General features: G+C 41.7%; 1 protein-coding gene across 1 annotated transcript in view; it reads left to right on the top strand.

Moving 5' to 3' along the window:
• Positions 1-215: 215 nt before the first annotated feature.
• The window catches only part of PREP (prolyl endopeptidase), a 99,198-nt gene continuing 85,618 nt past the window's right edge, over positions 216-13,795 (top strand). Inside the window, exons 1-4 of the mRNA XM_075046696.1 lie at positions 216-418; positions 1,757-1,831; positions 9,667-9,800; positions 12,851-12,981. Of these exons, the coding sequence (XP_074902797.1) occupies positions 218-418; positions 1,757-1,831; positions 9,667-9,800; positions 12,851-12,981 (541 nt within the window). The 5' untranslated portion in view covers positions 216-217. The remainder of the gene's footprint in view (positions 419-1,756; positions 1,832-9,666; positions 9,801-12,850; positions 12,982-13,795) is intronic.

Raw genomic sequence — 13,795 nt, 5'->3', positions numbered from 1 at the left:
AGGTGAGGGGAAAACAAGCCCTCCGCCGGAGCAGGCTTCGCCCTCACGGCCGAGGAGAGACCACGCCCGGCCCCGACGGACGCCCGCCCTCTGCGGCCAGCCGGCGCCTGTGCGGCGGCTCCCTGCAGGGGGCGCTGTGGCAGCCGGCCCGCCGCCGGCGGCCCTCTCTTGGCGGGCGCGGGCGGTGTCTCGTTGCCGGGAGCGGGGGGCGGGTCGTATGGCGGCGCCGCTCCGCCTGGGCCGCGCTGCACGCCTGCTGCCGGCTGCCGCTGCGGCCCGAGTCCCGGCTCCAGACCCGCGGCTGCCTCCGCGCTTCCCTTCATCCTCCTCCTCCTCCTCTTCTTCTTCCCCCCGCTTCTCTCCGCCGCCCGCCATGCAGGCCTTCCAGTACCCCGAGGTGTACCGCGACGAGACCGCCGTGAGTACGGGGGCAGCCCCGCCGGCGTGTGGCGACCGCCGGGCCCGGCCGCGGGGGCAGCTTCTCTCGCCTCGGCGCTGCGAGGGGCCGCCTCGGCGCGGGGGGGGGGGGTTAGTGCTTTGTCGGCTTTCGGGGCTTTGTTCGGCTGCGGCCGTTAGCAGTCCAGCGTGCTCCGTTTCAAGGACCTCGGGTTTTTAACGTCTGTGGGCCGTGGCGGCTGGCTGAAAGCGCGGTTTGCGGCCGGTGTGCCCGCGGGCACGGCCGGCGGGTGTGGGGCCTAACGCCGCCGCCTGAGGCGGGCTGCCGAGCCGGGGGGAGCTGGTCTCCCGGCCCTGGCGAGTCGGGGGAGGAGATCCCGGAGCTGTGTGTTTCAGGGAGAGCCAGGCCTGCAGCTGGGCTGGAGTAGCGTGCAGAGGAACAAGCGGTCTGTTTCTGTAGGGCGGCACATCTGTGAAATAGTCCGTTTCCTTGCGTTCCGGCTCTAATCTGATACGCAAGGATTGCGGTGTAAGTTTGGCTAAAACGGGTTCAGTTTTCTTCTCCCTCCACAAAGGACTGTGCTTTAGGCGCCAGCCCAGGAATTATTTACAGAACTAACATCACTTTTAAACCAAAATGATTGCCCACATGGGCCAGTGCTGGAAAAACTTCAGTATTTGCTTTCATAGTTGAGGGAGAGGCTGAACTATGCAACTCCTAACAGCACGTATCTAGTCTTATTTTGTGTACCGGAGGAAGGAAGCAGATAAATTCAACCACGTGGGTTAGTCTTTTGTGTTGGATTTTGGGGTTTTGGATTTTTGGTGGGGTCTTTTTTTCGTTTTTATATGTACTTCACTCACGTGTTTGTCATCATCAATAGTAGAGACGGCTAAACCAGAGACAGTTTGTGTAACCAGAAACTACATTTTGGGTGCATCTAGTCATTGGGTTTTGTGATTTGACTTAAACACCTGGGTTTGGAGGAGGTTTTGGTGGTTTGTTTTTTTAGGGGGGTTGGGGTTTTGTTCGGGTTTTTTTGTTTGGTTGGTTTTTTTAATATTATTATTACTTTACTGATCTGTTTTGTGGAAGGAATTTGTCTTCATGTTCTGCATTTCTCTGGTGCTCTGTGTTTTTTCCGAGGACAACTCTGCTGCCTTGTTGCCATCACCAAAGAATGGTAGTATTAGCAACTCACCTGGGAGCAAGGTGTTGCTTTTCTCTTCCTTTGCTTCTTAGCACTGTATGCTTTTGTGAAATTCTAAATAGCCTTCATCTTGATGACTGTCATTCCTTGATGAATAGGGTTTGCTTGTGTGCATGTCTTTAAAAAAGTATTGTCTTTTATAAATTTAGGTGTTGGATTACCATGGGTGTAAAATAAGTGACCCATACTGCTGGCTTGAAGATCCTGATAGCGAACAGACAAAGGTAACCTTTCTTTGCATGGGAATGGCTGTTTTGACTTGGTTCTCTTTTATGAACTAGGTGTGTGGGTACTCTGTTTTTGCAGGGCCTGCCAATACTTTTTGAAAACTTACATAGTGAATGCAGGTGTTGTTCATGTGGTATTGTATGGTGCCAACAGCAATGCCTTTATTTTGTACCTTTGTGTTAATGGGGGAAGGACTGGAACACTTGGTATAAACTTGATCACAGAATTTGGAAAACTAAGGCCTTGTTTATCTTGCACCCATTTTTCTTAGACAATTCAAATGCTCAAGGTGGTGGTGTCACACTGAAGAGAAACACTGTTTTTAGAGCGCTTTATCCACTGTCCTAAGTACAGTAGAAAGAAGAGTCTTTTTGGCTTGCTTTCTTTGTACAGTGACTGACAAAGTGTGTGAATACTTTTTTTTTGGACACTTTTTTTTTTAAAAAAAAAAAACAACAAAAAAACAACCAAACATTTTCTTCCTGAAGTTAGGCTTTGTTAGTGGCTTTTACTACAAACTGTAGGTGTTGTAGTGTTTTCAGCCTGCAGTCTGGTATAGCGAGACTGTGCTGCTGGAACTGGTCTTTTGCTGAGAGAGAATCCTGAAAAATAAGTATGACTATGAGCCGATTCCTCTGATATTCATGGCATAGGGACTTGCAGGGTGATGGCCAGAAAGTGGTAGGTGGCGGTGTGGATGGGGTTTCCTCTGTAATGGCTAATAACTTTGTGATAACTGTAGATGCCAGTGTTTTACATCTGGAACTATCTAGTATGCACGATTGTGTCAGAAAGATAATGGAGGGCGGGATCTCCATTTAAAAATATCCTGCAGCGTGGCTTTCCATTAGTGAGATTCTTTCTAGGTTCTCTCATGCGTGTGCTTATATAATACATCTTGATGAGCTAGAGGTTGGTTGAATAGAACTTACTGTAACTGTCAAGAGCAAGATAAAATGTATACAGTTAGGATCCCATTTCCTACTTATAAATCTATCAGCATATATAAAGACTCGTGTGGATTAAAAAGGTTCATTTGCAATCAGGTTTTAGTGAAGAACTCTGCTGTGGACATTGACACTGAAAATTAGGTATTTAGTAAGGCCTTACAAATACCTATTAAAGCGGTTTTTCTGGATCCTGTGGAAGAGTTGGGATTGAGAAAATGCCAAGACCTGACTTTTTGTGTCCCTGTGTTCAATACTCTTGCCACATACTGTGAACAGGTTGGGTGAGAACAGTTGGAGGAGGGTGAACCTCATTCTCCAGAGGCTGTAGCCTATATAGGAGGCCAAATAACAAATGGGGGATTATAACATCCTCATAAAAATGCAGTAGCCCAGATGCAAGATGTCACATTGGTGGAATGAAAATATTGTTAAATCTTACTTGCCTACACTCTAAAAAACATGTGCCTTGGCAGAATTTTGCAGCGCAGTAGTACTATGATGCAAAGAGTGCAGAGAGTTCCTGTGTGTATAGGTATGAGAGTACATCATCTTTTTCCAAAGTTCGAGGAGTTACTGCACAAAGGGAATTGAAGTATTTTGCTGTTCTACCTCTTTCATAGAAGAGGTCAGAAAAAAAATAAACTTGAAGTGCTAAACTCCTTTCATCTGCTTTATCATTCACTTCTTTTTGCTCTGCAGGTTGCTGATGGTCACTCTTTCTTGCCAGCTTTTCTTAATAGCTTTATCTCCAAGTTCTTGAGATAGTTTGCAGGACTCCTGCAGAGTAGCCATTCTGCACCTACCAGATCAAAGAATAACCAGACACTGGTATAGAGGCAATGGAATGACTGTGCAAGCTTCAGAGAGAATTTGGAGCATGCTTTGCAGACTTTTCAAGCCTTGACGTCACTGGCCTTGAGACCTGTGTCCTTGCCATTCTTCCTCCAAGTCGCTTGCTCTCTTTATGCACTCCTTAATATCCCAAACCTCTGTTTGTTTTGGGGAAAAGTAAAAATATCCTGTGTACACCTCCACCAATAGGATACCTTTTATTTTCTACATATTAAGTATAGAACTAGAAGAATTATTCCTTGGGCATTGTCATGGTTTAACCCCAGCCAGCAACTAAGCACCGTGCAGCCACTTGCTCACTTCCCCCCCACCCAGTGGGATAGGGGGGAAGTAAAACTTGTGGGTTTAGATAAGAACAGTTTAATAGGACAGAGAGGTAGAAAATAATAGTAATAATAATAAAAAAATGTTAATAATAAAAGAATTGGAATATACAAAACAAGTGAGGCATAATGCAATTGCTCACCACTCACCAACCAATGCCCAGGTAGTTCCCAAGCAGTGATTGCCCCAGGCCAACTCCCCCCAGTTTATATACTGGGCATGATGTCTCACGGTATGAAATATTCCTTTGGCCAGTTTGGGTCAGTTGCCCTGGCTGTGTCCCCTCCCAACTTCTCGTGCCACTCCAGCCTTCTTGCTGACTGAGCACGAGAAGCTGAAAAGTCCTTGACTTGGTCTAAACACTACTTAACAAGAACTAAAACCATCAGTGTGTTACCAAAATTCTTCTCATACTATATCCAAAACATAACACTGTATCAGCTATTAGAAAGAAAACTAATTCTATCCCAGCTGAAACCAGGACAGGTATCCGTGCTTGTCTGTAGTAAAAGAGCCCCTATTCGGTTCCTGTTCACAACACGCTTGCTTCATTTGAGCATGTGTAACAGTGAAAATTCTGGTTTATGCCAAGAGTGAAGACAATGTCATTCATTTATTAAGTTAGGAATCTTTTCTCACACACAAACAGTCAAAATTACTTGGTGTGTGCTGTTGAATAGATATACAAATATGTTGGAATTCTACTTTTCTAGACTTAGCAGAAATAGTCATGTCAAGCATTGGTGTGGTCACAGAAAATAAATGGGTAGGCCTGTCTTTGTGTCTGTGTTGATGTGAGTCAGTGGAACATCAAGTTTACTATTTCTTGAAGCATAGAGAAAGAAGCACAGGCAAGTGAGATTGGTTTTAACTCTGTGATTTTCATGGTAGTTTCACCTGATGCCCACTGTAGGGTTAACAGGACTGGGACTGGAAGAAATTACCCACAACAGCTATGAGTATAAAGAATCATACTAATTTTTCCTGTGGCTAGTTCAAATAATCTTGTGGGCTCTGATAGCTAGCAGCTTACAAATAAGTGAACACAGAAGGGTAGGATTTTTTTTTGTAATTGGCTTAATCAGGTATCCACTGTAGTTCACAGGTTTCCATTAAGTCAAGTGGTTCTGTGGTTTTTTTCCACCCTCCCTCCCCTTCTTGCACTGACCTGAATGCTTCTGTCTCTCCCTTGCATGGGTATAGCCATCACAAGGTGATGTTCTGGGAGGGAAGCCATTGGTGGATTAGTCTCCTACTGGCACACATGCTTAATCTAGGTCACCCCAAGGCCACATGATAGTTGGACCTAAGATGGTTCAAGAATGGTATCTTTCCTTTCCTAGCAGCCCACACCCTGCTTTTAATTAGGTGAAAGTCAAATAGGTCTAGAAGTTTTTCAGCTGGGTCACCAAGATGATCTTATTCCATATGCAGTGTATATATCTCCTGTAAAAAGGAGTTTATTGAAATTTATAGGTGGGTAAGCAGGACTGTTTCTTGTCAGATGCACAGTCTTGGAGCTGATTAAGCCAGTCATCGAGACACACCCTCAATCTCTTGTGGAAAAGCTGTTGTTCAAGAAGTATGCGCTTCCATGTTCATGATCTACGTGCTTTTACTACAATACTTTTTTCCCCGTGTGTGCTTGGTTGGAGTAGTCATGCACAGCTATAAGCAAACAAAACTCCCTTCTCCAGGTATGTAAATAAAAACAGCCCCTGGTCAGATGGGGAAGTTCCTACCTCACTTTGGAGAGAGGAAGTGCAGAATGTGGGTTCATGCTCTGCTACTGTTTGGCCGTTGACCTTTAAGACAGGCTGAGGAAGCATCCCTGGCATAGTTGAAATGTTGTGCTACACTGGGAAAACACTTCTGGTGATGACATAGGCCACAACTGCAAAAGCACACTTTTACTGTTGTCTTGGGTTTGGCTTGGTTGGACTTTCAGCTTCTTGGTTTGTTTTTATGCTTTGCAGGAAATACGCTCTTTTTTAGACTACAGCAAAGTCTTGCTACTCCAAGTATGTCAGTCATATACAGTACCTTAACTCACTGACAGTGTAGGCAGTAATGCGTAGCCTGTTTCAGACATGAGGGGTGGACGAAGGATGGAAGAGCAGGGATCATGTAGCATACACAGTTGAGTTGTGGTATTATGAACAGGTGTATGTTTGGACTAAGATTAGAATTGAAACTCTCAAAACTACAATTACATGCATTTGTAGTTATAACAGACCAGTGTTTCACTTGTTTGGATAAATTTCCAATTGCACTTTGAATTTTTCTTTGCTAAATACTAAAGTAAATGCAAAGAGGCAAGCCACCAGAAGTCTGCTTAGATTTATTTTCTAATACTTAAAAAAAAGGTATGTGCCCTCTTGTAGGAGTTGCACTGAGCTACCTTTTACTGAGAAGATATATAGGAAGATTTTGGGGGTAACTATTAAACAAACTGTAAATACTTTACAGATTAATAACAGACTGGTAATGTTGAAACAATTTATATCCTAAGACTTTTCCTTGGAAAGTATACTGTGAGTAGAAATCATTACCTTGAGAGAATAGCTTAGTGGCACGTAGAAAGCTGATAGGTTGTAACAAAGCATGGTTAAAAAATTGTGGCATGTGTTTTTTAGATGAAATTTAGTTATACTTTTTAAAAAATAACAATTGGCCTGCTCAAGTAATGGCCAAACACTTCAGCCTTGAGTAGAACATCTCTACTCAGTACAACACTAGAAATTCTTTTGCTTTTCAGATTACCTTTCCTTGGACCCTTATTCTGTCCTTTCTTCTGCTAGCAAATTCTGTCCTGGTTCAAAGCTTATGATAGATTTTCGGATGCAGATTTCTACAGATAAAGTGAGAATCTTTCTCTATAGGCTCATGAAGGTGTACAGAGTTACTGTTAGCCCTGTAGCCTAGGTGGCATCTGTTTAGCTCAGCGTGGTGGATGGAATTGTTTACTGTGAGAGTTTCTGCTGGCATCTGTTCCTGTACTTTACCTACAGCAATATTTCAATTATGTATTGCTTTTTGAACATGAGTGCAACCTTGTGCTCAAAAGTGTAAGGACAGAGAGTTTCCAAACTGGACAGGATTCTCCTCGGTGGAACTCTTTAAAAAACCTGTAATTCCTACCTCCTTTTTTAGATAGCAGTGGTATTCTCTTTTACAAATAGTCTTCAAATCTTTGGTGCATACTAACTGGAAACAGGGAAAAATATGTTAAGTCCTGTAAAAGCAAAATTACTAGTGATTCAGTTGTGAGTGCAATAATTAGTATGTAAGCACGCTCTTGTGCAATGAATGCTTGTAAGGAAAACTTTGTGTCTCCTCTTCAAATACCAGTAATGAAAGCAGATGTGGTAAGGTGTGACGGTGCAGGTAAAATTAAGTACCGCACAGTTCCAGTATACCCTTGCAGCAATGTTACCATTTTGGTAGTGTTATTGATAGATGAAACAAACGTGTGCCAGTTTCTGTCCACTAAATGCAACTGAAAAGTGCTTTTGCCCATCCAGTAAAACAGATGGTTTTATACATGTTTTTATAAGACATCCTTTCTCTGAAAATGTTACAGCACTTTGAGTAGTTTATTTGTGTAGCATGCACTGTCTAGATTTTTGTGTGTGTGGTCTTTGAAATTCATGTGTTTATATTTAGAGAAAACAAATTCAGATATACATAATTCTTGGGTAGATTTGATTTTCCTTCAATATCTGATGCAGAGAGGGGAACAGTTATAGTGGTACAATGTGGAGGCTGCATGCGGTTTTGACTTACCCCTGGAATGTGCTGTGCTGCCATGCTGGTTGTTAAAGCTATCTAGGCCAGTGTGATTCTCGAAGGGAAAACAGAAGCAAAAATTGGCCTTCCCTTGGCAATGCATTCACCTCTTTCCTTTTTCTTAAGGGATCATTTCCTGACTCGATCCTCACTGATACATAGAGTGTAAATTTAAGTAAAGATCCAGAAGTCATCATCGTTAGCCTTCTGTATCTGTTCCTTTTCAGTGCTGTAGTGCTTGCTTTCTTGTGTCATCCCTGAGTGGTGACTTGAGTGTAACCAGCCCACATGTTCTTAAACTAATATGTTTCGGCACTTAGCCAAGTGCTCTTAGGGCATTACTTATTCTGCACTCACATGTTTAAAACTTATCAGTTTCTCTATGTATGAACAAATACCTCTCAAGTGGAGACTGACCATAATTGATACACTTTCTCCTTTACCTTTTGGCCTGACAAGTCTCTGAAAACACAGCTTCACATGTAATGTAGCTCTTGGCTACGCACTGCTGTGGCAGGGAGGCAAATGGGAGGGAGATTTTCTTTCTACTTGTTCCACGTGCTCACTTCTCACCACATGAAATGTCTGTAAAATGCTACTGAAAGAGTTTTATGTTCTGTTCTCTTCTATTTTTCACCTGAAGAATTAATAAATGAGTAAACACTGATAGCAATTGGTAAATGTGTGCCAGGTACTCTGTACAGCAGCTAGCTTTTCTGAAGAACTTTGAAACACAAGTTGTAGAATGTGGATTGTAGCCCTGCTGTTCCTGTGGGTCATGCCCTGTGGTAAAGCGTAGCTCAGATATTATCATGCATTGATCTGCTTGCTGTGTGACAGATTCAGGACAGGTAGAAACAATGTCCTCTTTCAAAGCAACTGGGAAAGAGACCCATGTAAGCAAGAGATGAGTGGACAGGGTTTCAGGCTGGGGTCCGAGAGTGATAGATGCTGTAGTCGTCATTGTGGTGTCTGGCTGTGAATTACAGCTACACACACTGTGTCCTGTCCTTCCTGCTCCATGTTAGAGACAGAAAAGCCTGCATGTCTGCTTCTTAGCCACTGTGGTTCACCTTAAGATGCTTAGGTATTAATTTTATGTTAATGTACTGTGCTATAAGTAGGGATTGTGAAACACCAACAGAGCACCAGTTTTTCCATGCATGCCATGGGAGTGGCAGCCTCTGACAAACATCTGGAGTGATAATGGTTTTGGCCACTGTCACTAAGTGTTTCTGACTGGGAGGTGGAGTGTTTTAAAGAAACTAGACTCCTCAAAGTTCTCAGAGATAGGTATTCTTGCCTTTTGTAACTAAGAGCTGATCTGCGGACAGTACTTCGGCCTTTGCAGGAAATACTGGCTGGGACTAATCCTGTGTGTTATGTTAATAGGATGAACAGATGATACATGTGACATTTTGTATCATCTTCCAGCCCTTTACAGTTTCTGAAATGATAGTGCTGTCTGTGGGCAAAAGGGACTCTGCTCTTTATCTGTTTCCTAATTTATTTATCATAGAGTATTGGAGTATCGTATGTTTGTGGTGAAGTAAGGGAAGATAGTATTTCCTAGGTATATACTATAAGTTAGCTTTTCTATGCCATTTAGGCAAATATAAGGAGAGTTTTAAAAGCATGAGGTTTGTTTTTAAAGGGGAATGGTAGGAATCTGGCTTGTCTTTGGCCAAACCAGTGGTTACCCCCCCTGGAGAGTGTTCAGGATATAAGATCAGTCTTGTTACAGTATTATGGCATAATGCAAATAAGTATGTAAGACTCTTCAGGTGTGACACTACACAAACTGTATGTGGGGAAAGATGTCTGTGATGTATTGCTTCAGAAAATAGCGTTTCCTGTAGGAAATACGCATTTCTACTTGAGTTCATGTCTTTTTGGGGGGGATTGTTTTCTTTCAGGCATTTGTGGAGGCTCAGAACAAGCTTACAGTACCCTTTCTCGAGCAATGTCCTGTCAGAGGACTGTTCAAAGAACGAATGACTGAACTCTACGATTATCCTAAGTACAGTTGCCACTTCAAGAAAGGAAAAAGGTATGTGAAGAATGTCTTTGTAGGTGGTGATGAATATGAAGCAAGCCAATAGTAACTACTAGTTAGGAAAACAAATTATAAATTATATTTGTATTTATTCCTTTATAGTTGGGAAGCAGAAAAAGTAAGCCAATGTTAATATATATGGTTGCATGATGCAGAGCACAAGATGTGTGACCATCTTCAGTTCCAGTTGTATTATCATCTTCTTTTGTAGTCTTTTCTCTTTAGAGCAAGAATTGTGAGTTTATCAAAACTCAGACAACTTTGTAGAATAACTGTTCCGAAAGTAAAACTGAGGAGTTCCTTTCAGAGTTGGTCACTGTCAGTATAGTTAAAGGCACCTCATCCTGAAAACAGCACAAGTCTGTCATGTGCATGTTGTTCTAAGTATTTACTAAAATACTGCTCTTATGTTGGTCATACTTTGAGCAGCTGGTAGGATTTTTATTTAGTCGGTAGGATATTTGTTTAGTCATAGCCAGTGAAAAGCAGTGGGAATTTTCTTGTGAAAAATGACTCCTGTATCTGCAGGGGATAGGGGAAAAATAATTTGGAGGACTTAAGGCAACTGATGCAAAAAGATCTGTCTTCTAAGAAATAAAGAAATCCTGCTATATTCCAATACCTAGCCTTCTTGTATCCCTGTTTTAATTCTGTGGCTAGTTAAAGAGATGGTGTTCTGTGGCTTACCCAAGGTCTGGAGACTGCAGCTGCTGCTCAATTTTATGTGACCTCTTTCAGAAACTCTAGCAATCTCTTAGAGAAAGGGAGTAAAGGGATGAAACTGCTGATTAACTTAGTAACATCTGTAGATTGTTTTAGCAGTTGAAAAAGAGGTAGTGCAAACAACCAGCCATTTTTAATCATGGGAAACACAAATAGTCTTTTCAGTATTTTCAGTTTGTTTGATCCTTCTTGAGTGGGCACCCAGATACGCCAGGTATGTTTTCACTGTCATCCACAGGAAAGAGCAGAAGGCATCTCATTGCCTTAAGATTTCTGCACAGATATTGAGGGAGATCTGCTACTCTTTATTTATCTGTCCTATGCTGTGAGGAGGGTGTGGATACTTGTTGCTAAGGGAGGGAAAGTCTGTACTATGTGGGGTTTTGTAGAAGTATATTGTGGGAAGTGAACCCACTGATGTTGATTTAAGTTGTCACTGATGTGGCACAGCATGTCAATCTATAGAGGTGTGAGGTTTAGGCCCCGAAGCAGTGCAGCTGTGTAGGACAGTGCTGCATCTGGGGAAGTCAGCCTTGTTGACTGAGTCAGGCAAAGCTTATTAGTTTGTATGTGATGCTTATGCAGATGTAGCTATGCTGAATCTGATTCTGGAGCAGGCCAGGTCAGTGACTGCTCTGGATTCTGTGACCCATTCTCCCTGTGCAGTGCAAACATGCCTAGATGTGGTTATCTTCCATGATGGTGACGTTTGATGTTGCAGAAGTGCTCATGGCAGGGATGAATGTAGTGTCCACTGGAGATAAAAAGTCTTAATTTGATGCAGCTGACTGTCCTCCAGGAAGAACATTTATGCCAGGAGCTTAATGTGCTTTAATGTATGACACTTTACTTTGATTTTAATAGATGTCTTTTTAGTTTTTCTGAGTGTTACTCTGTTTCTTGGCATGTGCTGAACTTAAATCACAGTGGTTTAAAAATCATACCAAAAACCTTTATATTATGGTGTTTGAGGAGATCAAGAAGGCTCTACCAAGTTAAGTTAACACTTAGTAAGGGGCAGGGAGAGCAACTATTCTGTTCGAAGAACTATCTAACCTTCTCATGACATTTAGAAATTCTTAAATTTGATTACTCCGGTTTTCTGCTGAAGAATAGCTGCTAAAGGACAGTATCTGAAAGGCTGTTGAATCTGCAGAAAGGAAGAGTGCCCAGGGAGGTGCTGTGTCTGTCGTATTGTTTGACATTTGCTTCCCAGTTTATTGCCCAGCATTGCAGAGGTGAATTTGGCTAGAAAATCCATGGTCAAATGAAAAATTATGTATCTCTTTCTTGTATTCCTTTAAATCTTTCAATTTTGTCACTCACTGAACATTATTGTTAGTGTTTGAACATATTACTAGTTCAGATTGTTAGCCAGGCCTTTTAGTATAGTTCCCCCTTCTGGGTTTACTGGGTTCCCATGCTTGTATCCAAGTACTGAACAGTCTTGGGGAATATGTGAACTTATGTTTAAGTTTGAACATTACCCCATAAATTCCCCTATTCGCCCTGATGAAGCTGCTATTTGATTTGTTAAGTCACGTGTTTGTGTAGTAAAACTCGGAAGTCCTATGAAGGAAGAAAAATGTAGTACCTGTGGATTGCATAGAATACAGTTATTAATTTCTTTGAGCTCTGCAGTGTCTTATGATGTGAAGAGTATCCTTCACTAAAGAGAATTCTGTAATTCTCTGTTCCTACAACTTTCTCAAAACACATTTTTAGGGACATTGGGAAATACAGATGAAACAATTTCAGTTATATTCCATTTGAACATCTGTCTGCCACCTGATACAGATGGAAAGCGGCTATATGAATGATGAAGCTTAGAACATAGGGGATGGGAAGCTGTGCTTGTATGACTAACAAATGCTAAGGCTGCCAGAGCTGTTTAACATAGGCATTTATGTAGAGTTTATAGTATACTTTGTTTAAAATGCACTGTGGCAAATGCAGCTTTTATTTTTTAAAAAATGGTTTTGATGCATCCTACAGTCTCTTCTGTACAATCTATATCACACTGGGATGAGATTACTCTCATTTTTAGAGGCTTAGAAATTGGTGTCTGGGCTTCCTCTGTATTAAGGGGGAGAGAAAGGCACCTACAGAAGGTGGTTAAATCCCTGATGGCCATAGAGGAGGCCATGATTTCTACTCTGCTGTGAAGCTTGTGTTTCCTTTATTTTATTTTATTTATATGGTTTCCTTCCATTTATCTGTCTTTTATTCACTTCATGACAATCTCATGCAAGTTTTTCTTGTTTGCCTAACTGAAAATCTTGAGTTCTTCCTACATATTTTTCCCTCTTGTGTTCTTTCAGGTATTTTCACTTCTACAATACAGGACTGCAGAACCAGCGAGTTTTATATGTACAAGACTCCTTGGATGCCGATGCCAAAGTTTTTCTTGATCCAAATAAGCTTTCTGATGATGGCACTGTGGCTTTACGAGGTTAGTGAGACAGCAGTTTCTGCTGAATAAGTCTGGGTTTTCAGCAGAAGTTGGAAATGGTTTCCAGCTCTTCACCTATAAAAGCATGGCTAGAGTGGCTTGTTTTAATCAAATTAGTCACAATAGCCATATGTGAATTTGTGTAGTGTTTCAGAAGAACACTTCTAAATCTACATTGCATTCACAATTAACTTGTTTCAGTTCCTCAGTGTCTTTTTCACAACTCTGTAACAGGTTTCCACTGAAATGTGAACAGATCTTGAGACTGTCCATAATAAGGAAAAAAAGTTTATGTGCTTATGTTGACTAATTATCTTGAAATTGTATTTTGCATTTTTAACACAAGGCAGCAAGTTAAAGTAAGAGACTGGAGGAATGTAGCATTAACTTTTATAAGAATCACAAAATTACTTGTGTTCACTAGGGCTTTAACTTGTGTTAGCTATCCGTTTTCCCACTCCCTATTGGCTTATTGTAGAAGCAAGACTCTTGGACCCAGAAGTCCTTCTAGTGTGTTCAAGGCCAGTTAATAAAAACAGAGGACAGAATTAGTGGATGCTTCTTTAAGTGTGACCTAGTTGAAAAGAATCAATATGGCTTTTTTTAGTTAGAAGACCTGCCTTAAACTGTGGATATAAAGAATTGGGTTCATATAATCTTTCTGTATTTCTAAAAAGTTTATGACAATGTCTCTTTCCAGATGCACTTAGAGAAACAACAACTGTGGAACAAGAGGGGAAACTCCTGCTGTTGATAAATAATTGATTTAAAGGCAGCAACACGAATAACTGATTGGCTGTCAAAGTGGGAATCA

This window comes from Buteo buteo, chromosome 15, assembly GCF_964188355.1.
Source record: "Buteo buteo chromosome 15, bButBut1.hap1.1, whole genome shotgun sequence".
Lineage (NCBI taxonomy): Eukaryota > Metazoa > Chordata > Aves > Accipitriformes > Accipitridae > Buteo > Buteo buteo.
Note: the sequence above shows the minus strand (reverse complement) of the source record. Positions and strands in the feature narration are given on the sequence as shown.